This window comes from Bicyclus anynana, chromosome 9 (assembly GCF_947172395.1).
Source record: "Bicyclus anynana chromosome 9, ilBicAnyn1.1, whole genome shotgun sequence".
NCBI lineage: Eukaryota > Metazoa > Arthropoda > Insecta > Lepidoptera > Nymphalidae > Bicyclus > Bicyclus anynana.
The window spans coordinates 14,026,011-14,053,313 of NC_069091.1; the positions used below are offsets into that span (position 1 = coordinate 14,026,011).

Here is a 27,303-nt window from a genome sequence, read left to right on the forward strand (position 1 = left end):
ATACAATCACACATTGTTTACATAAGAATAGTAAAAGTTTTCAATATATATCTAATCTATCATAGAAGAACGCTGCTAACCAATCCATTGACATAACATCGTCTCAATCGTCATCATATAGATAAGTTAAAGAGGTTATCAAAAACGTCTGTAGATTGTCATTTTATTTACTAATACTATCACTACAGCAGTGTTGCCAGATTTCTCGATGCTAAGTCAGGATTTAGGAACTTTTTTCACACTTTCGCCGAAAGCGTCGTAAAACCTATATAATCAAAAGTTTTTGAAAATTTATCTTTTTATTTGAGTTCAAATTACGTTTAGGTGACAGTAGATAGTAAAAATGTCCATTTTAATAAAAAATATTATATTTTAAATCAGACCAGACCCACTTTTCTTCTGAATAAAAAAAAACAGAGAGAGTTATTTTTTTTTTAATTAGAATAATATGGCGTTTCAAACGATAGTCTGAGAAGTAAGTGTGCCACCCTCCCGCGCTTTCTTAGTACTCTGCACACACGATCGAGTCATTCCCAAAAAGCGGGACCGAGCCTGTCCCGCACGAAAATTTAAATTTGATTTTGAAAAATCGGGACGTCTGGCAAAGCTGCACTACATCTACATTTCATTGATTATGTGATCAAAAAAACTGACATCAACTCATTTCCAACAATCTAATGGGTTTTTAATTATAAATAAATATTAAAAATCACACTACACTACACACTACACACTACACTTTACGCCCAGCACATATTTGACAGGTCAAAAAATATTGCCATCCTTTTCTGAATGAACAGTACAGAAAAGGACGGTTACATTTTTTAATTAAATTTATTTCAACGTGCATCAAAATTGGCGTCTATTATGTGCACAGATCAATCATTGAAATATTTAATGAGTACTTTAATGGATTATTTAAAATCTAAAGTTGTTTACATCATAAATAATTCTTACAAATAGGTGAATTATGCATGTTTCTATTTACACTTACTAAAACACTATTTTTTTTGCCCAATCCTTGCAAAGTTAAATTTATCTCAGTGCAAAAATGAATACTCTAAAATCTAAATACTTCTCTCTAGAGATACACTCTACAATATGTACGTACACTCAGCCCAGCAGTCAGTTTTTGGCAAAATACCTATTTTGCATTTAGTAAGTCAGTTGTCAGTTTTTGGCAAAAACGACTCTTACTTTTAGGTCTGTCTTGGTATAGAAAAAAGTTATATAATGGCTTATTGTACTTATTTTTGCTAGAAAAAAATGGGATATTTGATTTTTTCTGAATTATCACTATCTTATTATTTGTTTAAGTATTTTATTTTTGACAGGTCCCATACAATAAATATACAGGGTGCTGGGGAGTATTTCCCATAACTTCAATGTGTTGACGGGTCCACTTACAGGAGCCGAACCGCATAAATAATATTTTTTTAACTAAAAAATAAAAACGTTTTATGTTTTCATACATAGTAATTCAAATAATTCTGTCTATCCTATAAAAATAAAATTTTAATTTTGACTACGTCATAATTATTAGGATGCGTATAAGGGAAAGAATTTAAGATCTATGTACAAAAGAAATATTTTATACTCCAATAATATTCATTTTAGAACACATGTTCCTTAGACATTTTAAATTAATTTTCCTTAAAGAATATAACCCTAGAGTTATGGGAAATACTCCCGAGCATCCTGTATAATGTAATATATTGATTGATTAATATGTAGGTGCGGTACGATCAGCATCAAGTTACATCCATAGCTGGGCATTAACTCGTTAATCCGTTAATCGTTAATTAACGAAGTTAACATTTTGATTAACGGATTAACTTTTAAGTTAACTTTTAAAAATGTTAACGGACCCGTTAACTTCCGTTAATGTGCAGAAGTCCGTTAATCGTTAATCCAATGCTTTCTATTTATCGCGCGACGTGATTAACAGGTTTAGACAAGTAAGAAATTATGAAAGATTTTTTTTCAAAGAAATCAACAAATTACTATATTTATGTTAAAATTATAGAAAAAATCAACTAAAAACAAATTATGGCATTTTTCCCCAGTGCTCACCTTTATTTTTGCAATGGGGATCTCACACAATGATATAAAAATGCAATATTAACCAGTCATATTAACGGATTAACGATTAACGTTAACTTGCGTTAATTCTTCCGACATGTAACGCTTTAACGTTTAACGAAGCTAACCTTTTTTGTAGCGGACTAACGATTAACGAAGTTAACTATTTGATTAACGGTGCCCAGCTATGGTTACATCACACCTTTTCTTTGTAACTTTTTCAAAACGTTAGCGGTCAGTTATTTCAAACTCCTTTTGTCTAGAAAAAGGCGGTTTAATGACCGTTTTGTATGGAACGACACGTCTCTACTGTTTCGCAAATCTTCTCTAAATAACAGTTTTAAAATAATTACAGAAGTAGCGGACTGAGAACCGTACATCATATAAATTACTAGATTATAACTTAAATAATTACGAAGCCTAAAAATAAAGTTATCACTACACTATCACATTGAGACAATAATGTCCTACTCAAGCATGCTTCTTTACTCTATACATGTACATAAAAAATACCCATTTAGTCTGAATTCTGTAAAAAAATGTTTGCTAAAGAATTTAAGTACCAAAATATTTTTCTTTGTTCTCCTAATAGTCAAAACAAGCGTATTAAAGGAATTGTAATTTAATATAAATCGATAAATACTTTCATAGCCCGATTATTTCGCTTATCTACATAAATTGTTGTATGAATATTTAGAGTATGAAAATTTTAGTGCAAAATAACATTGATTAATATTTATATATATCCAAAGGTACTAGTCAATTCAGGAACGAATAAATTACAACTACATGAGATAAACACCACATATATCCTCAGACCAATCATCTTCTAATTGGACTTGTCACACTCAAATTCATACCAAAATTGTCTGTTGTTTTTTTGACGGGGACAAGGTAAACTCACACATCGAAAATATTTAACACCAAAAAATATATCCTGTGTCCTTACACTACACACAACTATAAATTTTAAATCGTAATAATACACACACGTGTAATTTTAATACAATGAAACATCGATTCCTATAGATGCAGTTTGTGTGAACAAGGTCATTCTCTAGCAAAGCAGGTCCTACAGAAGGTAATTGGTCTGGGTATACCTACATCGAATTAGCATTTCGTCTAACTCGATTCGGAACCGCTAGAAATTACTTCAGGCGTGCGAGGAGGGGTTTGCTTTGGAGACCTGGTGGGTAGGTGATATGACATTTGCATATGAAGACTATCCCGAGCTATCTTAGCCCCTTTGTACGTCAGGGAGTTTGCTCTGGGTTTACGTCGAGAGAAATGCCTTTCCACCCACTTCAGCATAGCCAGCACTGAATCGGTTGAGGAAAGACGTCGTTCAGCTGATGTTTTCGTGATCGTTGATGATGCTATGCGGAATGTGGCTGCCAACCCTTGGAGGGCCTGTAAGAAAATAAATTAATTTTAGTATTATTTTGAAGAGGAGTCTATGTAGTGGACCATGGTCCATGACTCATAGTTTAGTCATTGGCATATCAGGATAGAGGAAGCATTATAATTAGGTAGATAGATACTTACCAACATGGCGTCTTCATCCGTGACGTCATCACCAGCATAAATGATTCTAATTCGTTCGCTCCAGTCCAAACCGAACGCTGTTCTAAGGATGTAGATAGATGCACGACCTGTGAATATTTAATGGACAAAATAAGTAAACATTTCACAAATATTTGTGTACGTATTTTTATCATGGTCATGGATATGAGAGTTTGTGAGAATTTATCTTCAGCGTCGCCAAGTAGATATTCCATTCCTAGTAAAAGAGGAGAGCACAGAACAGACATCGCTAAAAGCTAACGCTTTTAGGGTATGGAGGGTATGTCATATGCTTCTCATCTATACTTATAATAAATCTGTAGAGAGGTCAATTCTGTACATGAAATATATTTCCAAAATAACTATCAGGGGGTGATTAGTGATCGATACTGATGCCAAAAATGCAATTAGTAAAATTTTTGTCTGTCTGTCTGTCTGTCTGTCTGTCTGTCTGTCTGTCTGTCTGTCTGTCTGTCTGTCTGTCTGTCTGTCTGTCTGTCTGTATGTTCTTTATAGAAACAAAAACTACTTGACGGATTTTAACGAAACTTGGTACAATTATTCTACATACTCCTGGGCAGGTTATAGTATACTTTTCATTACGCTACGATCAATAGGACCAGAGCAGTGAAGAGAAATGTTGAGAAAACGGGAGAAGTTACTCAATTTTTTTAGCTTCCGTCGCGTGTACAGCCTTAATGGTTAAAGCTACATAGAAATCATGTATGACGGAAATGTTCTCCTTAAAGTTATCTATAAAAACACAACAGCATATATATGTCTATCTTCTATGGTTGACTCACAATAACATGTGTAACTCCCGATAGCTTAGCAGTTCGGAGCTTTCTAATTATATTTGTCAACTCTTATGTTTATAACACTCATCACTCATCCCTAACTAAAAAAGTTAACATTATTACCTATTCAATAAAAAAAGAATCATAAAAATCTGTAAAGAAACACCAAAGTTATACAAGAAATACGCCATCGCGCGTGAATACTGATTCATGCTCGACGCGACTCGCGACTCGCGCGGGAGGGGGGGGGGGGGGAATAAATAAAGAAGTGCAGCCTTAATGAGTAGGGTAGGGTAGAGGTAGGGTAGGGTAGGATAGGGGTAGTTGAAAGTTTACAACGACTTTCACGCGGACGAAGTCGCGGGCGTCCGCTAGTTATATTACTAAATGTGTAAATAGCAAAAGTATCATTTATGTGTGTTCGCATATTGCTATAGTCCATACCTACGTCCCTACAAGAAGTAATGTATCGTCTTCCTTGTATAGGTATGGACTTCTGAACAATACGGTCGTTGATTTATCTAGATCTTGTGCATTGATTCCTAAAGTGATCCAGGTGATGTCAGTGTGCATAAAAAATACTACAATTCGTTAGCGGGGGTCCACGAAAATTTATCTGATTTTATAGTGGTTTCATACCAAATGAGGAGTTTTCTAAATAAAATACATAATAACGTATGAATTTATTGGTTCCTTGTACTGTACCTATTGTGTTTGTATTTGTAGACATCAAATAGTAAAGTTGGCTGGAATCACTTTATAGATTGATAGAACTTTATTTTTTTTTTATTAATGAAGCACTTCGGAGGGCAAGATTTTATGTACAAATGTAGCAGTATGTAGCAGTATGTTCCGGTGGTTTACCGGAACCACCAAAATTTGGAAAGTGGTCTATGAAAAAAAAGTGTGGGAACCTCTGATCTAGTGGATAAGGCCAGCAATGTTCTTTTCAGTCCAGGTATATCCGTAAATAGTGCCTGTACCTTTATTCCATTCCACTGGCGGCCTCGCCTCAATAGCACAATGCGCCGGGGCAGCCTCGAAGCCCGCGTCCGTGATGAGTTGCCTCGCCACTTCGGCCAGCGCTGCTCGCTTCGCCACCGGCGTCTCTCTGAAGTGGAACGTTAAGAGAGCGCCCTTGTTCTCTACCCAGGCACCGTCTTTGCAAACCTGTACAAATTTAAATGACCGTATTATTATATGACTTTCAATAGTTCATCCTAATCGAAGACCGGGAAGTGGGTCAAATTAAGATTCCAAGATTTGTCTTTCTTCCATAGTTACAAGTGATTGGGGAGGCCGTCATATTGGATTTGTAATGACGTTTCTTAGCTAGTCATTTATTGTCATCAGAACTCGGAGCGTGTGCAAAATTTCATCCTGGTCGAAGACCGGGAAGTGGGTCAAATTAAGGTTCCAAGTGAAGCTAATATAAAGCGTGTAAAAATCGTCACTCATGCCTAATATTTAGGCGATAATGAAATTGGAAGCCCTACAATAGCTCCTGGCATTGCGAACTTGTACCTATTGGAGAACGTCGTGAAAGAGCCGTGATAGCCCAATGAATATGACCTATGCCTACCATTCGGAGGGTGTAGTTTTTTTTAATTCAGTCCGGAGCATGCACCTCTAACTTTTCAGTTATGTGCATATAAAGAAATTAAATATCACGTGCCTCAAACGGTGAAGGAAAAACTTCATCACACTCTAATATTTTAGATGCGAAAATTTGTGTGTAAGTTTGCATGTTTGTTTCTCCTTTATGCTGCGGTTACTGAAGCGATTTGGCTGAAATTTGGAATGGAAATAGATTAACTCATAGGCTTTTCATTCCGGAAAAGGAAAAATTGTTAAAAACTGATTTCCACGCGGACATTGGCGCGGATGTTTATACCTAGTACCTTATATATTTTTCCATTTTGTGCAATTTGTACGTATAATGCTTACCCTAGCTAAAAATCTGTCAAATATCTGTGCAAGTATTCCAATTTGACATATTAATTATTATTATCGATATGTACCTATTATATATTTATCAAATATATTATATTAATTGCCACTAACTAGACTAAAATCTGCGGTCTGCCATTTGGCCACCCCTGACATGGATCGATTTCTTTAGGTATTATTAATTCTGTGTAAGTTTATTGTATACCTACTTACTGCGCTTATTGAGGTTATCGTTCTCCGCTATCTTAATTATTATATGCGTAATTTTATAGCTTAGCTGTGGTTGCCAATCAAGCATTAATACTAATTTCAATATTTTTTTGATTTTCTTTGTTCAATTGGAATTGAACTCTGTAGCGGTTTTCAGGGAAAAAATATTCGGCAGTATTATGTGTCTCGCAGGGTGAATATAATTAACGAATTAATTCCCGGGTAAATATAATTAACGAAATAAAATTAAAAACGAATAAATCCCTGCAGGGACTACGGCGCAGGTACAACGGGGAATAAACCGAAATAATTAACCTACCAATTTTTTTATTTATTGAGATATAATGCAATAGGGAAATTTATCTTACTTATCCTAAAAACTGTACTAATCATGACATGACGTGGAATGGTGACAAAAATACTGGCTTCATTTCCTCGTTGGACACTTAGGTTAATACCTATTATTTGCGCAAAAAATAAGCCAGCCCTTCTGTCACCAACTATTGATAGATAACTATTTTCGTTAAAACAAACGCCTGCTTCTAGTCAACTTTAAAAATGATTGTAAGTAGGTGTTGCCAGCGTTTATTTTTATCACATAAAGTGTTGCTGTTACCTTGTACTATTATGTTTTATGTGTTATTACTTACTTGTTCTTGTAAAGCTTTGAGCAGATGCACGACTTTGTCTTGTAGTTCCATAGGCATGGGGTGCACGAACTTGCTGCCGTCGGGGTGTAAGATCTCCAAACCATGGTTGCCGGCGTAAGTGATGCCCTCTATACCCACCTGCAAGACAAAAAACAGCTCAGAAAAATATTTACTTTTATACTAAAAATAGTGTCATATGCTATAACAGGTTATTTAAAAATTAGATGTTTGTGTATCAAAAAACAATACTTACACAAATATATAATTTTTTGAATAAAGAAATCATGGGGCGCTCTACTGATGCCAGCGCAGTATAGCGATGACATCGCATTTCGCGTGGGGCACTCTACTGGAGCCAGCGCAGGACAGCGATGACATCGCAGTTCGCGTGGGGTGCTCTACTTAAGCCAGCCCCGGACAGCGATGACATCGCAATTCGCGTGGGGCACTCTACTTATGCCAGCGCAGTACAGCGATGACATCGCAATTCGCGTGGGGCACTCTACTGGTGCCAGCGCAGGACAGCGATGACATCGCAGTTCTCATGGGGCACTCTACAGGAGCCAGCGCGAGACAGCGATGACATCGCAATTCGCGTGGGGCACTCTACTGGAGCCAGCGCAAGACAGCGATGACATCGCAATTCGCGTGGGGCACTCTACTGGAGCCAGCGCAAGACAGCGATGACATCGCAATTCGCGTGGGGCGCTCTACTGGAGTCAGAGCAGTACAGCGATGACATCGCAGCTCGCGGGGGGGACTCTACTGGAGCCAGCGCAAGACAGCGATGACATCGCAATTCTCATGGGGCACTCTACTGGAGCCAGCGCGAGACAGCGATGACAACGCAGTTTGCGGGGGGTACTCTACTGTAATTGATACAACCCCAGCGCAGTAGTTCACTTTCCTACCACCGCCATTTAGTAACTGCGATTTCAGTATTTTTGTATGAAAGAATTGTATGTGGCAGAACCACGTTTATTATTTGCCGGGCTGGTTATTATTTTACAGATTAAGACAACCCTAACGCAGTTTAAATATAGACACATTAATCTTTACATTTGTAAGCACAATTTATTCGCCATCAGGCTATCGCGTTACGAACTCGTGAGGTGACGTCAATTAGGTTGGGGGCATCAGCATCGGACCTCTTATGACCGAAATTGCGGTCCGGATTACGTGTTGCAGAAGCATACGACGAAAATAGCGAAATTTATCTTATCTTCTTAACCCTAGCTTCTTAAAGAGTGATCAAATCGGTCCAGTAAGATCATAAAGTTGGTTAAGTTAACAAGCGATCAACACTTTGACTTGATATTCCAAATGATCACACTGATATTTTATTTAAAATCACTCTGCCGTTAATTAAATTTGAAATTGTCGCAGCAATGAAAAGATATATCTACATATTCAGATTAACGCAGTAATGCCAAGGTATATCTATACATGACAGACAGACAGACAAAAAATCGAAAAAAAAAATTTAGCTTCAGTATTGATTATATAACAAGAATTTTCAAAATATCTTCAGTGTACAAAATGTACAGAATTCATAATATAAGTAGGTATAGATTCTAGATGGCGCTGGCGTACGTTATGCCACGGTAACGCTTGGTGTTACAAATGGTATAAGTAAAATCTCAAATTGCGAATAAATGTATAGAATTCGACCAGTTTTATTATAAGAATAGATATAGATTCTTAAGTCACGTGATTTGGTATTCACTATTTATTTACTGTTATAGACTGATCATAATTGAGATTTTATATAAAAAAAAAATTAAATCCGATGCCTTCAGACAACCGTTCGTGGATATCATAAATTAGGTAAATGACTTGTTCCATTTGACATTGTTATTTTTGTTAACTTACGGCTTTACGGAATACGAAAAATGTGGCTGTTATTGATTTGATGTTAATTCAATTAATTAAAATTAAGTAGCTAACTTAATATTGACATTTTCGCTGGTAGGAGGTTTCGGCCGTGGCTAGTTACCACCCTACCGACAAAGACGTAACGCCAAGCGATTTAGCGTTCCGGTACAACGTCGTGTAGAAACCGAAAGGGGTGAGGATTTTCATCCTACTCCTAACATGTTAGCCTGTTTCGATCTTAGATTGCATCATAACTTACCATCAGGTGAAACTACAGTCAAGGGCTAACTTGTAGATAATAAAAAATATATATATGACATGGGTCATGTCGCGAAAAAAAGATTTCCTTTTTTGTTATCACCATTTTACAATATTGTCTCTAAGGGTAACTCAGCTGGGCCCGTGGAGCATTGCGCAACCATATGATACCGAGACCGGGTTAGAGGAATATTGACCGTGTAAATAACTCAAATGTTTTTATATTATGTTTTTATTGGGGCCAGATAGTGAATACCAAAGTTCAGGTGATAAGATGTTATTGCAAACTAGCTCACGGCGGCCATCGCTGTCAACAGTTTGGAGTTTACGTTACAATGGGGATGATGATCAGGTTTGAATATATTGATTTTTATGAGACATTCGTGTACCTAAATAAGGTCATCATCATCATCATTATCATCGTGTCAGCCGATGGACGTCCACTGCAGGACATAGGCATCTTGGTGGGACTTCCATACATCACGATTCTGAGCCGCCAGCATCCAGCGAATCCCTGCGACTCGCTTGATGTTGTTAGTTCACCTGGTAGGATTCGACCAACACTGCGCTTTCTAGCGCAGAAAAAAAAGAAATTCAGAAAGTGCAGTGTTGATAAATAAGGTCAACATTTTTAGCTTCCTTACATGCAATGTGACATTTTTCATTATTTAAGAAGTATAAAAATAAACGCACAACTAACAAAGGTATTTGTAATTTTTTTGAACGCTCATACAAATGTAACGATCACTTCGATCAATGACGTCATTAATTTGTGCCATTTAGTATAGGGCGTTTTTGAGCGATCCGTGGCAGTGCTGCAAACATGGCCCTTTAAATCCATGAAAGGATGGATTTAAAGGGCCATGGAATCCATGAAGGTAATGATCGCAGACACCCTATTACGTCTACAAAATGGCTTTACTACAAGCATACTCATAATTCAAAAAACAGTCATCATCCCTTTTTGCACTGTCTTACACAATAAAAACAAAGGTACCTTCATCTATACCGAGCTGCAGGCATAAACATGGATGAGGATTAAGTATTTAAAGTAAAGTGAACTTTAAACAGTTGGTATTAGGTTTACTCGAATAAAATTGAGGTTTAAATCTTACCTAATCTATGTTATGAATTTGGGGGTGTAGATCTATTTTTCTGACCAACTGTTAGGAGACAAACTGATAATATGTAGATTAAATTATCTCCTTATCTATTGCGTTAAATACGTACCTACGTATCTCGTGACGAGAAAGAGATATATTGTTGTGGACCAATAGCGCCGAAATTAAAAATATCGCACTCTCTTTGCGGTGGCGCGATAGATAGAGGTATAAGTAAGTCAATCGTAGACAATTATCTCTTGGCACGTGTAGATTTGTGTTGGGCCCATTAACTGGAGTTACAGAGGTTTAAATAGATGCTTTAGATATAGATTTTATCTTCAAAAGGTTATTTGAATTCCAATGAATGAACAGTTAGTGTAAACAGGATGTGATCTTGGGTTAACGATTGCCATTTACAGTGATTAGAGAGATTAAGCAGAATCTTTATTGCATCTCATGACGTCTACTTCACGGTTGACTGGTAATGTGAGCTATTATCAATAGAACGTGGTGATACTATCTTTTTTATTCTAACTAGATGATAGAATAAACAAATAACTGATATTATGCGGAATCGTCTCTTTATGGAACTCGTCCTACAGAAGGTATCTAAGCTGCTGCCATTCAACCTAAGGGATAGGTACCTAAAGATTTAGATACTTGTTAAACTCAAACATAATTATATTGGCAAGGATAATTGGGGGCACAAATATTCCCTACGTAAAACTTTCTCAGATATTGATCATCATTTTGTAGAAACACTTTATGAGAATTTATGTTATTTATGGAATTTTAATTCGGCTGGGCAGCATTCGGGAAACTTTGCGACCCCCCACCAGGTAGACTGACGGCATCGAGCGAGTCCCACTCTGGCCCAGTCCAGATTCGCTGGACGTAGGCGGCTCAGGATCGTAAAGTTTGGATATCCCTACAAAAGGCCTATGTTGATGAAGGAATTTCAGCTACTAAGCAAAAATATATGTGGACTTTGGTAAGTGTTTACCTACATCATTATAGACCTCCTTGTCTCGATTATCTTGAGAAGCCTGTATTCAATGAGGAGATCCTATAGTTAGGCAATTAGGCAAATCAAATTGCAGTAGATAAGTACATATTAATTGGAACACAATACCATGTTGAGGAAAACGTGAGCGGCGAATAAATAAACAAAATTTTACGGATCAAGTCAATATTGACGCCGATAAAGACGACATGGACCTTGCGAGTTCATTGATTGTTGGGTAGTTACCCTATTTATCGCTCATTGTTGTTCATTTCGCAAACATTGGACGTAAGTTCACTCCGTACTTTGTGTACGTCTTGAATATTTTTTTCGTATAAACTAGGTACCGGCCTAGTACTTGTATTTTAAAAAAACCGAGATGTTATTGCCAAGAGGCAATTCTAATTTGTCAAATTCAAATTCATTGTCTTTCAAAAATAAAAACTTTCGAAAAGTTTATCTGTTTGTTACTGAACTATTGGTTCCGAAGGCATAATCTACTGAGAAGTGCCAACAAGAACTTAGCAGTTGTAATATTATTTACCCTTTTTACCTGACCGCGTCAGAAAGAGGGTAATGTTTTTCGAGCTTGTGTATGTATGTCAATTTCTTTGGCACGCCCGACAGCCCAAACGGCTGGACGATTTTTGATTTATGAAGTGGCAAACAATATTACCTTACGGACAAAGAATGATATATCAATGATTGTTACCGCATGCGGCGTCACAAAAAAATTTGTTAGAACTTTATATACTTGGATATTATGATATTCTGTGTGTGTCTACTTGTTTTTCTCTTTTCAGTTCAATAAACGTTTAAAAACAGCCGGGTTTTTTGTTTTTGTAATAATATTTTTATAGCTTACCATTTCTTTAACATTGTTCACGTTTCTTCCGGAAATGATGGCGATATAGACATCCGACATGTTAGAGAGACGCTGCAGAGTGTGCTTTGTCTCGAGCGGTAGAGTGGCCAGGTCGGGGTGCGGAGCGATTGGAGCCAAAGTTCCGTCGTAATCTAGTAACAGAGCTAGTTTCTGTGTGTAGCCGATGTACCTGAAATATGATAAAACCGATAACTTTAGTAAGTAGGTAAAGGACGCGGAAAGATAATGGCTTTCTTAGTGAGAAAGAAATTACTGTTTAGACGGTGTATCAACAAAAGAGCTAAGGGTTTCTTTAAACATAACAGTGATGAAGTGGCTACTTACGATTGTATCTTTGTTCTGAAATATGGCAAAGACAAAGAAAGAAAAAGTGGACAAGTACCTAAAATAGCGCAATATCTTTTTGGCAGTTGGCGATGAATTTTTAAAAGTTTTTAATGTACTAACTAATCCGTGATAGCCCACGGAGGATATGACCTCTGCCTTCGATTCGGAGAGCGTAAGTTAGAATCCGGTCCGGGACATGCACCTCCAACTTTTGAATTTTGTGCATTATAAGAAATTAAATATTACGTGTATCAAACGGCGAAGGAAAAACATAGTGAGGAAACCAATCCGCATTGGGCCAGAGTGGTCCATTCACTTCCTAGTGGAGACTCGTGGTTGCTAATGAATGAATGTACTAACTTGGACAAATATTCATCGAAGTCATCGATAGTGACAGGTTGCATGGACGTGGCTCCTATGTCATCGGAATCCTCCTCCAGCGAGTCCATGGCTTTGAGGAACGCTTTCATCCAGCTGTCCACGTCGTTCAGTTGCTCTCGCCGCCTGAGGTGGTTCATGCGCACTGTACGCTCGTCTTCTGGCATTATTAGTGCCCTGGAAACGATGAAAACACATCCAATTATACTTGCAATTATGAAAGAATCGCCTGAAAGTGTATATTCTAAGATTACGTCAGGATATTTGACAAAAATGTTTAATCTATTTATCATCTACAATTGCTTTGAATAAACACGGATTGATATTGTAATTTCTTGCTAGTATAATGCAAGTATTAACACATTCGCTGCAACTGCGCTGAAGCTTAACTTTCTGCAAGTGCGATACGAGAAGATTTATATTTCATATATATACTACAAATGCATTCCCAAGTATATGTTCACATGACAACGTTTTAAAAACACGATTCTTTTTAACGGGGAGTGTTGCATTTCAAATTTTCGGCGTTGGAAATAGACCTTCATTTAACATCATACTACCTATATAACTACCTATATGTTTCGCCGTACAATATTTGTTTGAGGACGCCGTATGATGTTTGAGGTCCACACAGACATGGGAAGTTGTCGTATCAACATTATTTGAGAGGCAACATATTCTTAGATACCTGGCTACGATAGGGCTCAGTAAGATATTTATAAGGAATAGATACGGATATGTACATTTTTCAATACAACAAAAGAATATTTTACTAATTTCCTACTTTTAATATTTGGATTACATTGCTTACCTATGAATAACTTCAGCACAATCATCGAGCTCATAAGGATTGCATATCAGTGCCTCGTGCATCATCTCCCCAGCCCCAGCAAATGGAGAGACTATAAGTACTCCTGGAGGCTTGTTTATCTGACAAGCTACAAATTCTTTCGCGACTAGATTCATTCCGTCTCTTAGCGGCGTCACCAGGGCCACTGCAGCGTCGCGGTAGAACGCTGCAAGCTGTTCTTGGCCGATGCACCCATAAATGTATCTGCAAACAAAATTATCTCATTTATATGTCTCGTCGAAACGTCTGGAGGAATAAAATGACACTATTATCTACTTAATTATGCCATTGCCTCTGACATCAATCTCCATCAACAAGCAAAAGATAATGACAAGGCATGGCATGTTCTAAAACTAAACTATTTATGTTAAACTATTTATGTTAAATGATCAATAAAACTTTGACTGTGAATTGTGCAACTAGTGATTTACTGTTAATTGGCTTTTTCTATTCAAAATTATAAAATCAATATTTATTTGGCTAATTGCGCCACCTAGTTGTCTTTTGCGGTACTTTTTGGGACTCGCACTGGGCTGCGAACATGACACGAAACTGCACTCAATGCGGCCGCTTCGTCGGATCAGCAGATGGCGCTAAGTGCCAGAAATGCACTCTGTTTTTCCACCGAGAGTGTGCGAAGTTAAGTCCTACAGGTCCAATTCCAAAAAAGTGGGTCTGTCTGCCATGTATTAAACCTAAGCCTAAGCCTATTGCTAGCTCAAGTATAACGCCAACTACTCCGAACCTGCAGGCTTCTATGATTGACTTGCCACCGTCGGCGATACCTGTAGGCCAATCGATTGGAATTTCGAGTATGGCAGTGGACACAGCTGATAGTATCGTAGTTGAGCTTAGACTTCTGCGAAACGAAATGGCCTGTTTCAGGAATGAAATAGCACAGCTAAATACCACCTTATTAGAATACAAAAGCCGCATTGATAACGTCGAGGACCGGTTGTTGCAACTCGAAGAGGAGTCGATGTCTCGTAAATCATCGGAAGGGGACATTGATGGAATGGTATCACAGCTTCAAGTACAACTGAATGAGAGAGACCAGGAGCTTCTGCTGAATGACGTCGAAATATCGGGATTACAGGAACTTCCTGGTGAAAATTTATTAAGCATAACAAGTCTTTTGTCTAAAAAACTGGGAGTTGAGATGGACGACAGGGACTTAGTCTCAGTGCAGCGCTCGGGTCCACGGCGCGCGGCGGTGGAGGGGGCCGGCGGGAAGGTTCAGCGGCGATCGCGGCCCGTCGTCGTACGGCTCGCTCGGCGCGTGGTGCGCGACCAGTTACTACGTGCGGCGCGCGTGCGTCGCGGTGCAGATACGTCGGGAATAATATCAGCCGAGGCGCAACGTTTTTATGTGAACGAGCATTTGACTCGGACCAATAGAATGCTATTCTATATGGCGCGCGAGGAAGGCCGTATTAAAAATTGGAAATTCGTTTGGACGAGGGAAGGGCGTATATATATACGTAAAACTGTTAATGCACCTGTGTATCGCGTTAGGTCGGAAGCCGATGTTAGGAAATTTTTTTCTCAAACTTAATTTTGATTATTGTTAAAAGTAGCTTACAATATTACAGTTTTAGTTGTGCTTATTTTATATTATTCGTCTGCCAACAACTTTTTTTACCCGTTTATTTAGATTTTAAAATTAGTTTATATGAGTTTTACAACGTATATAATCATTTATTTATTATTTTATATAATTTATTCTTTGTATATCATATATTATGTTATTACTATATATTCAAGATTGCATTTAACTATTATTTCCTATTTAAGTATACAATATATGTTTATTTTTTTAAAATACAACAGTATTAAAAATTTAAAAATTGGTTTCCTTAATGCTGGATCTCTTGGTTCAAGGCATGACGAGTTCTTGGTTGCTATGGATCGCTTTAGGGTAGATATCATGGCAATCAATGAAACCTGGTTGCGAGCTGGTGAGGAAGGTCGTGCCCCAACCGTTCCTGGGTATAGGCTGATTCATATTCCGCGTCCAGACACTGTTCGTGGCGGTCGTGGGGGAGGCGTTGCTTTCTATATTAAGCGAGGCCTCAGAACCAGAACATGTTCGTTTCCCCGACATGAAACAGTGGAACAAATGTGGATAAGCCTTAGTGTGAACTCTCATAAAATTGCTTTAGGTACGGCTTATCGACCTCCATGGCTAAATACTGACCTGTTCTTGGATGTTCTGACCGACACTATGCATTCATTGTCTAACTACGATCATGTGATATTGCTGGGAGATTTCAACATTAATTTATTAAATAAAAACGACTCTAAAACAATTAAATTAAACACTTTTTTCAACTATTTACAACTAACTCAACTAATATCCACTCCAACACATTTTACAGAAACAAGCGAGTCTTTAATTGACATCATATCGACAAATCTCCCAGTAAAAAACATCAACGTAGTTCATATTCCGTCATTGGGTAAACATGCATTTCTTGAATGTGTTTTTAATATAAAAAGGAGTAAAATCCCTCCTAAATATCTTAAGTCGAGACCGCTTAAAAATGTATGCCAAGATAGTTTTAATAAAGATCTGAGCATTATACCTTGGGATAATATTTCCTCTTTAGACTGTGTTAACCGAATGGTTTCATCATTTAACTGTTATGTGTTGAAGCTATTCGATAAGCACGCTCCTAAGAAGTCATTAGTGATTAAAGATCGTTACAGTCCGTGGTTAACGCACAACGTAAAGCTAATGATGACTTTGAGGGACGAAGCACATGCAAAATGGCGTAACAATAAGTCGGAGTTAAATAAAATTTGCTATAAAGAATATAAGCATTTAGTTATCGAATCCATTCACAATGAAAAACGAGCATATTTTTCACATAGTGTTAATAGTAAAATTAAATTCCCAAATGTTATGTGGAAAAATTTAAAGACTACAGTACTACCCAACAAAAACATTGCATTACCAGCTCATTTCACCGATCCTGATTCAATAAATGTGCAGTTTCTTAATGTTCCCGGTTTTAACTTTACATCTTTTTCCATGCTTACATATTACGAATTTAATCGTCTTTATACTGATACTTTTTCTCTATCCACTATCTCTGACCTAAGTTTATTAAAAATCCTTAAAAACCTTCATTCGAATGCTGAGGGAACTGACCAAATTACTCTTGACATGTTATTTATGATGTTACCACATTGCGTAGACACTATTAAATCCATTATTAATATGTCAATCACTACCTTTGTTTTCCCTAGTGACTGGAAAACTGCTTTAATACGTCCCCTACCTAAAATACCGGACCCCCAAACCCCAAAGGACCTACGACCAATTAGCATTTTATCTTGCTTCTCAAAAGTCTTAGAAAAAGCTGTACATCAGCAAGTTCTAGGATATTTGGAGAAGCAGCAGATCTTGCCGGATTACCAATCAGGTTTTAGGGCTGGTCGTGGGACTGTGACGGCTCTCCTGGACGTTACTGACAACATTCTTAAATCGCAGGACTCAGGTATGTGCACTGTTATGGTGCTCCTCGATTTCTCCAGAGCATTTGACAGTATAAATATCGCACTTCTATTATCTAAGTTATCCTACTATGGGTTTGATGTTAATGCTGTCAAGTGGTTTGACAGCTACCTGAGTAATCGTACGCAGTTTGTAGAATTAGGATACGAAGATGGTAGCAAGCGTCGTTCAGCGTCAACTTCTGTCACCAGAGGCGTTCCACAGGGTTCAGTTTTAGGTCCGCTACTTTTTATAATCTATTGTGCAGATATTATACATGAAATTAGAAACTGCAAGTACCATATATATGCGGATGACTTGCAAATATATTACTCATGTAAGCCGGAGGACATAAACCAAGCTGTGAATAGTATTAACGAAGACCTTGATCGAATTGCAAATTGGTCTGACCGCAACTCTCTTGTCCTTAATCCATCGAAGTCCAAGTTTATGTTATTCGGTACAAATAAACTCTTGCACAAAGTCAACTTGGCTACTGTTAACATACATATTAAAGGCAATACATTGGATCGAGTTTTCAAGGCGCGTAATCTTGGTCTATTGATGGACTCAGATCTTAGGTTTGAAGACCATGTTGCAGAGGTAGTTCGTAATTGTTTCTACCGACTAAAAATCATTTACAAAATACGTAACTACCTCTCCCAAGAGCTGCGTATCCGTCTAGTAGAAGCCTTAGTCCTTTCTAAGCTGAATTATGGAGATATTGTTTATGGCCCGCGACTTCTATGCAGGACTAAACGTCTAATACAGCGTGTGCAAAATGCTTGTACTCGTTTTTGTTTTGATGTTCCCTCAAAAGCACACGTCACTCCATTTTTAAATAATTTTGGGTTACTAAAAATGAGATCCAGACGAAAGTATCATTTGGCAGGCCTACTTTTCGGTGTTTTTAATCAGGGTAAACCGCTATACCTTCTAAATAAATTCACTTGGGCGGGTGATGGTGGCGGAACGGAGCGTCGAAGCTGCCGTAATCAATTACGGATACCACCTCACCGTACTGCCGCCTTTAGAGGTTCATTTACCTACTCCGCCACTAAATGTTGGAATAACATTCCCCCTCCATTGAAAAATCTTAAGTCTAAATTCGCATTTAAAAAACTGCTAAAGAGATTTCTACTTGGAAAGCAGATTGAATTCCAACATCATGTGGCGGAGTTTTCTTTCTTATAGGTAAATAACTGTAAATTCTGTATAAGAATTGCATAAATTTGTAAATACCTTTGTATATATGATATAATTTTATTTTTAATATTTTTTCTTCTCACGTTGTTATTCTTTAGTATGGTATTTTATTGTCTTTCCCTTTTTATTTTAGTTAATTGTAATGTACTATTTTAAGTTTAAGTTATTATTATTGTTTATTTTAGTTAATAAGGTTGTTGTGTGCTGTGTTTGTGGCGGCATCTGGTCAACGGTTCCAACTGAAAACCAGCGCTGCATGCTCTTTTTATTTAAAGAGTATGTAGCATTATGCTGAGTTGGATCCGTTTACTGGGTTGTGCCACACATCGCAGGATATTGTTATAGAACAAATTGTGTTGTGTGGCATAATTCAATAATAAAGCTTTTTTTCTTTCTTTCTTTCTTTCTTTCTTTCTTTCTAATTAATGACAATTAAAATTCATGGTTTTTCATAACAGTCTTACCTAATTGGTGACCAGTTTGGCGTCGTAAATCTCCCATTTATTCGCCCAACTAACTGGTCCATTTCTTCCTTCAAATCCTGATATTCCTTTACGTCTGTTCTTGATGGAACTGATATTTGCAACAATACAACCTTTTCTATATGCTCTGGATGCTTTTCTAATAGCCTCTCGAATGATTTCAGTCTGTGAACTAATCCTTTGGTATAATCTAGCCTATCAACTCCAAGTATTACTTGTTGAGTCATATTAAGTACTGGTTTAGCATTTTGCGCCAATGTCACGAATCTATCGAAGGGCACGCCTATGGGTAACGGTCGCACACAAATCGTTCTGCCGCCCAATTCTACCAGAAGATTCTTTCTATCAACACGGCAACCCAAGCTCCTTTGGCAACAGTCGATGAAGTTTAAGCAATAATCTGTTATATGGAAACCAACCATGTCGCAACCTGCAAATTAAAAAAAAAATAATAACCTCATTTCCCTCAATGATCAAAATCATGTTGAAAATCATTTTATTATCCAGAAATAAAGATTTGTGCAAGACATTGGAGTACTACTTCTTGTAAAAGGTTCAAGCAGAAAGAAATAGTTGTCACAAAATTTACCTAAAATTCCCTGCAAAACTTCGTCTGACCAAGGAAGTAACCGGAATATATCCCAAGGCGGGAACGGTATATGTAAGAAGAAAGCTAATTTGCATTTTATCTCATCTTCTTCCGCACGTTCTCTGATCCAATTGGCAGCCAACATGAGATGATAATCGTGCACCCAAATAATCGGCGGCGAATTCCCATTCTTTTCTTTTCTTGTCTTCAGTAATTTCAGGGCGTGGACAGTCTTTACGGCGAATTCCTCATTGATTTTGACGTACGCTTGCCATTGTTCAACGATGAACGTCGCCCGGTCTGGCATGGAGTGGAACAGAGGCCAGAAAGTACCATTGCAGCAGCCATTGTAATAACTGTCGAATAGTTTTGGCTCGGCATGAATGGCAACTATCTGTAACAAATGACAACCAAAATGAAAGGGGTAAAAAGACGTAACAACGTGATTTTTTTGATGACTTATCATTATCAGCCAGTTAACTTCTTTAAAGGGAAGAGGATTTGGAACTTAGACCTATCACGCTATTCCTTTGCAGGTTAGCAAGCTTATGTTTGAAATTGACTCACTAATTAATAATCCCTATTATATGTTAATGAGAATTTCCGGGACAATTTTTTGACGGCCTCAGTGGCGCAGTGGTATGCGCGGTGGATTTACAAGACGGAGGTCCTGGGTTCGATCCCCGGCTGGGCAGATTGAGATTTTCTTAATTTGTCCAGGTCTGGCTGGTGGGAGGCTTCGGCCGTGGCTAGTTACCACCCTACCAGCAAAGACGTACCGCCAAGCGATTTAGCGTTCCGGTACGATGCCGTGTAGAAACCGAAAGGGGTGTGGATTTTCATCCTCCTCCTAACAAGTTAGCCCGCTTCCATCTTAGACTGCATCATCACTTACGATCAGGTGAGATTGTAGTCAAGGGCTAACTTGTAAAGAATAAAAAAAAAAAAACATAGACACGAGGATGTACTGCATCTATCCAAAATTCTCGACCTACCAAACGACATCACTCTAAGTACTTATTATAAGATTTTATAAGCTTACAGATATTTTGAAAGTATTTATAATATACTTAAGTAGGTATAGATAATCGATTGGAATTAAATTGTATAATATACGTAACATGCCTCTTGAATAAACATAGATGGTAAATGAGTTTGCACTTTAAATACGTCGTCTGATAATGTACGCTATCTATTACATTATTACCTATCCTCTAATTGCCTTTCCATACCTATGGGTTTACCTTCTTTATTTATAGATATTTATCTATGAAATTTACAACGTAGGTAGTTACGTCCCTGAAGTCTGTAGAACTGTTTATCTAAATAATAATGGTGTGCACATTTCTTTTAAATAAGTACTAGCGAAAGCCCACGACTTCGTCCGCGAGTAAATAAGTGTGAATCCTTTTAACCCCATTACATTACGACCCATTAGTCGGTAGTAAAGCTTTTTATACAAAGCTCGTGTGGAGAAGTGTGTGTGACCACAGCTCTAGCTTGTCCATGGCCATCATTAATAATTAACAAGTTAACAATCAATATTATATGACTCACTCTTGAGAACGAGTCTCCTATGAGTGTGAGGGTTAGGCTAATAGTCCACCACGCTAAGCCAATGCGGATTGGTAGATTTCATATACGAAGAGAAAATTCTCAGGTATGCAGGTTTCCTCGCGACGACGACATAACTGAAAAGTTGGAGCCAGTTGGAGGTGCGTACCCCGGACTGGTATCGAACCTACGCCATCCGAATCGACGGCAGAGGTCATATCCACTGGGCTATTGCGGTTTCTTTACGCCGTATGTACCTATGTATTTATGGATTTCTAGCTGAATTATTTTGTCGTTTCATCCTTTTTAGACCTCTTTTTACGCAGTCGAGTTATCGTTATTAAACTTTTTTTTTTAATTTTAACTACCTTTTTACTATTTTTAACTTGGAAAATGAAGGACTTTCATAGAAACTATCAACCCCTATACCCTGAACCCCATAGAGGTAGAACTTTAAAAATCTTGAAACTATGTACCTATTATTACTGCCAGTCTATGTAGTACTTACTGTACGTAAGTATTACAGCTGACGAGTGAATATTGTAATTGTTTGCTCAACCACTTGTCACGAAATATGCTGTCATTGAAGGTGCTTGTCCTTACTATCAAAATAATTAGTAAAACACTGGCCAGGTAATGGTCAAACATTTAACATTAAAATATACGGAAGTTCTACTACGTAGGTACATCCAAAGTTAAACTATCTTGGGAAATTAGAATGACTATGATATAATGCATAGGATATACAGGGTGTTGTGTCTTTCAAACAAAGTTATTTAAATAATTCCGACTCTCCATGTAACACACCCCTTTATCTATCCTTGCATTTTAAAATACGTAATCGTAGTGGTAAGACTATCGCTATAGACGAGATATTGCATCTGGCATTCCGCACGTCACTAGTAAGCTACTTCATGATCAATGAATAAGTTTGGCTAGGTCATAATATTATAAAGGACACAATAAGATCTATGTAAAAAAAATATTTTTACTCCGAAAATATTAATTTTAGAACATGTTCCTCAGACATTTTTAATTAATTTTCCATATAGAGTTATGGAAAATACTTTCGAGCATCCTGTATATTTACCTACCTACTGTTTAGAACACCAAAAATTTGTATAGAGTATGCATTCTTGAAAAAATAGTTAGTATTCACCTTACTGGAGAGTAGGCCAGCGGTGGGCGTCTTGTCGTCAGGGTCTGACTCCGGGATCTTCTCGTTGGGGTTGTCCAGGTGTATCCCGGGCCAGCCCACCCAGATACCGTTGCCCCGGATCACCACCGGCGCCACAGCGGTCACCAGACCGCCGGCGCTGCAACAATAGGATAACTATTGAATAATCATCATCATCATCATCATCATCATCATAATAAGCAGCACCAGCACTAGCCTATTATAAAATCTTACTCCGGCCTCTCTGCTATATTATGAGGAGGATTCGGAGAAACTATGAATTTACTCATTCAGACAGTCATCCATTAATTTATTTATTTATTTATCTACTATCGGATTTTTATGACCTCTCGTTCGAGGCGAATACATTGGTCGACAATATATCATTTTGTCTTCATATCTTGTGGAGACGAAATGACATCGTCGACCAATAGTACTGAACCGGAAATATCGCTTCGATAGGACGAAAGAGTGCTAAATTTCCGGCTCGGCCGCCATTGGTCTACGAAGTGCTACGGGGCTACGAAGTTTTCTTTCATAAAAGAAATGGGGATGATGGGTTAGGTTTGAATATATTGATTTTTCTAGGACATTCGGGTAAATAAGATCAATATTAACTAATTAATACATAAAAAACAAAAATTATAGAGATGTTGAGTATTTCTTGATTGAAAGATATTTGTTATTTTATGAATAGCTAGCGGACGCCCGCGTGGAATTCAATTGTTCACAATTCCCGTGGGAACCATGAATTTTTCCGGGATGAAAAGTAGCCTATGTGTTAATCCAGAGTAAAATATATTTTCATTCCAAATTTCAGCCAAATCGCTTCAGTAGCCGCAGCGTAAAGAAGGAACAAACATAGTACACACTTTCACACTTACACACACAAACTTTCGCCTTTATAATAATGTGACGTCTACCTAATAAAAATAAATACCTAATAAACCTACCTGTGATATCTACCTAATGAGTCGTCTTAATCGCAATACTCTGTGCTAGATACTACATCTATAAATAAGGTTCAATTAGAGGATGTCTGTCAAAGATGCTACTCTTTCCCTAATGGATGTTTTCCTACCTCGCTTTGTCTACATTCTATACATTTCACTATTATCTACCAACACCACAGAAAACATATGCAATACAATAGGTAATCGAGAATCCTTGATGGCTCATCTTTACAAGTTAGCCCTTGACTACAATTTAAAGTGATGGTAAGTGATGATGCAGTCTAAGATTGAAGCGGGCTAACTTGTTAGGAGGATGATCAAAATCCACACTCCTTTCGGTTTCTACGCGACATCGTACCGTAAATCGCTTGACGTTACGTCTTCATCATTCATCACGAAATCTCAAAAACTACAAAGATGAAATTTGGCAGGGAGGTAGTTTATAGACAGTAGAGGTTCTCTAAGAACGGATTTTGCGAGAGAGCCGGATTAATGAGGTCAAAGGCGGACGAAAACGCGGGCGTCCGTTAGTTTAGTATAAAATAAGTTTTAAATACACAAGTTAATGAGAAAATATACCTCTGTTTGACGTTTGTATTACTCTGTAATAAATAGGTAGGTATTACGTACCAGAATAACATATTAACAGGGGAAAAAGGATCATTGTCAGAAGTGAATCATTGTGAGAAAATGGAAAAATCTTAATTTAATTTGTATCATTATTTATTAAACAATTTACTAAAGCAGCAATTAAAAGTATATTTTACAGTTTATATCATAATTTGGTTTTGAATTCTTCATTATATGTTTACTAGTAGTGATCTCACTCGTATGGATAAGAATATTTAGAACAAATTATGTAAACTGATCAGCAGGTTAGAACATAATATGATGTTATTTTTTATTTTTTAGTTTAGTGGGTACCTTTTTCAGGTTTTGAAGTCGGTTGTATTTTTTTATTATATAACATGTACAATAATAATACACCAATGATCTATACTAATATAATAAAGCTGAAGAGTTTGTTTGTTTGTTTGATTGAACGCGCTAATCTCTGGAACTACTGGTCCGATTTGAAAAATTCTTTCAGTGTTAGATAGCCCATTTATCGAGGAAGGCTATAGGCTATATATTATCCCTGTATTCCTACGGGAACAAGAATCACGCGGGTGAAACCGCGCGGCGTCAGCTAGTATTTTATAAAAAAAATTATCATTGCAGTACACATGATCCAAATCGACTTATACTTATTCTCTTTCACTGTTAAACATTTTGTTTAAGTACTACGATACCGTAAAATTGTAAATACCGTAACATTAAAATCTATCTCGCGAGATTTTGAACTGCCAAAATATTGTGAACCGCAACAAACGCAATCCAAGGAACCGAAACTTAATAACTCAAAAAATGGTTAGTTTAGGTTAGGTTGTGTTGGGTAAGGTATTTTTGTTATTTGTACGTTCTTTCTTACAATCTAATGAATAATAACACGTTAAATTGTAAGCAGTATGTTGCGGTTCACAATCTTTTGAAAATTCACAATCTCGCAATATAGTTTATCCCTATCAGTATTTACAATTTTACGGTGACATATAGCACTCATTCGCACGTGAGTTTTTAACGGACGTTAAACAAGCGTTCAAATATAGCATGAAGTTAAATGAAGGTCTATTTCCAACGCCCAAAATTGAAAATGCTTCACTGCTCGAAAAAAAGCGTCTTGTGAAATCCATTCCCATATATTTGGAAATGGATTTGTTGTATTCGAAAGCTTTTTTAACGTACGTTAAATAAGCTCTCGGGCGTATGATTGCATACACGAAATAAATTTAATCAATATACTTAGCAGAACTCCAACTTTAAACCGCGAAAATCAGATTTATGAAAAAATTAAATTAACTTTATTTGCCCTAATACACTTAAATATACTAGGTGGTCATACAAATATAAAGTTGCAGTGTATTACCATATAAATGGCGCGCAAATTTTACAATATATGTAATTGTTTGAGTATTTATTACTTACCCACAATCATACAATTGTTTTAATTAAGATATACAATTTAAAATTGAAATAATACATAAAATTATACATGTCAAAACGAAATTTAGTCTACGTCAGAGTACATAAAACACGGTAAATAATAATTAAAAATAGAATAATTATTGATTAAAAGAAAGTCAAGCATTGCTCGTAATATTAGAATGACATTTTAATATTACAATTTACATTATGAGACAATTATTAAAATTTAAGTGGCGAGAAATTCATGTACTGAACAAAATGTTTTACTACACAGCCAGCGACAGAGATTTGTTTTAAAATTGCGATTAGTTTGGTTTTTTAAACCTTCATCTAATTTACATGTATTTAACCGCACATGAGGTGATTTTAATGACTGATATAATTTATATTGCGTGTGACAAAATCGCATCTTATTTCTTTTCCGTGGATTTTCATTTATGTTGAAATATTCTGAGTGCCAATGTACGAAAACTGAGGTTTCATAAATATATAAACTCAGTAGTGTTAAGTAGTTTGTGGCTCTCAAATATAGGCCTACACGAATCAGTCAATCAGATCAATGTCCATAGACAATGATCTTTCTTTCTACAACTAGGGTACACTGATCTTTTTATGATGCAGCCATACAATATTTTTTGAGTCCCCTATGCACGATGATCTTTTTTTTTGATGATGATGATGATCTTTCGTCTTGCACGACGACAAGAGGGAGGAACAAAACCATTAATTGAAGGTAGAAACATGCAGCATTGCAGCTTTTCACTTATTGTCGCGCTCTACCTCTAAGGCAATTGACGAGAGCAAAGAAAACATATTTACAAATACGAGAACAAGTCGTCTGATGACTAAGACTCTGGTTGCTTTGAATTTGGCTTTTTTGTGGGGCAGCTGACCCTCTCTACCCCCCTTGATAATGCCGTCACAGCCTACCCAAACAATTATGAATGTCAAAGGTTATTCCAGCGAATAAATATGATAGAAATTTTCCGAAGAAGCTTCACACGATTGATTAACATTACTATGTGAGTGGGTTAATATGCTAATTCACAACACAAATGAAGGACAGGGAAATCCACCACATGTGTAGCAAGATATGACCACGGTATGAGGTGAAAAGTGCTCATGTAGTATGTATGGTAGGAACACAGGCCGACAAAATTTTCACGCTTTAAAAGATGAAATATGTCTCGCTTACGTAGGCTCTCGTTCTGTTAGAGCAAGTTGCTCAAAAGTCACCCAGATTTGTGTCCGGAGACTCTTAGTTCATAGAGCAACTTGCTAAAAAGTCACCAAGATTTTTGTCCTTGTGTTGTGACTCTTAGTCCATAGAGCAAGTTGCTCAAAATTCACCAAGATTTGTGACCGGAGACTTTTAAGACCTTAGTCCATAGAGGAAGTTGATCAAAGCTACCAGGATTTGTGTTTGGTGACTCTTAGTCCGTAAAGTTAGTTGCCTAAAAGTCACCAAGATATGTGTCCGAAGACTCTTAGTCCATAAAGCAAGTTGCTCAAAAGTCACCAAGATTTGTGACCAGAGTCTCTTAAACCTTAGTCCATAGAGGAAATTGGTCAAAGCTACCAGGATTTGTGTTTGGTGACTCTTAGTCCGTAAAGTTAGTTGCCTATAAGCCATCAACATATGTGTCCAGAGACTCTTAGTCGATAGAGCAAGTTGCTCAAAAGTCACCAAGATTTGTGTCCGGAGACTCTTAGTCGATAATGCAAGTTGCTCAAAAGTCACCAAGATTTGTGTCCGGAGACTCTTTGTGCATAGAGCAAGTTGCTCAAAGCACAGAACACATATGTACAAGCTCAAAGCTACTAGAATTTGACCATAGTCGTACTGACCGAATAAGTTCAAATAAAATCTCGTACCTAAACAAGCG

General features: G+C 37.2%; 1 protein-coding gene across 1 annotated transcript in view; it reads right to left on the minus strand.

Moving 5' to 3' along the window:
• Positions 1–116: 116 nt before the first annotated feature.
• Positions 117–27,303, minus strand: part of LOC112048975 (uncharacterized) — a 32,355-nt gene continuing 5,168 nt past the window's right edge. The window contains exons 2-11 of the mRNA XM_024086687.2: positions 22,422–22,578; positions 19,709–20,102; positions 19,102–19,549; positions 13,894–14,136; positions 13,065–13,259; positions 12,357–12,546; positions 7,253–7,390; positions 5,426–5,612; positions 3,628–3,734; positions 117–3,492 (exon numbers count right to left, since the gene is read on the minus strand). Coding sequence (XP_023942455.2) covers positions 3,205–3,492; positions 3,628–3,734; positions 5,426–5,612; positions 7,253–7,390; positions 12,357–12,546; positions 13,065–13,259; positions 13,894–14,136; positions 19,102–19,549; positions 19,709–20,102; positions 22,422–22,578 — 2,347 coding nt within the window. The 3' untranslated portion in view covers positions 117–3,204. The remainder of the gene's footprint in view (positions 3,493–3,627; positions 3,735–5,425; positions 5,613–7,252; positions 7,391–12,356; positions 12,547–13,064; positions 13,260–13,893; positions 14,137–19,101; positions 19,550–19,708; positions 20,103–22,421; positions 22,579–27,303) is intronic.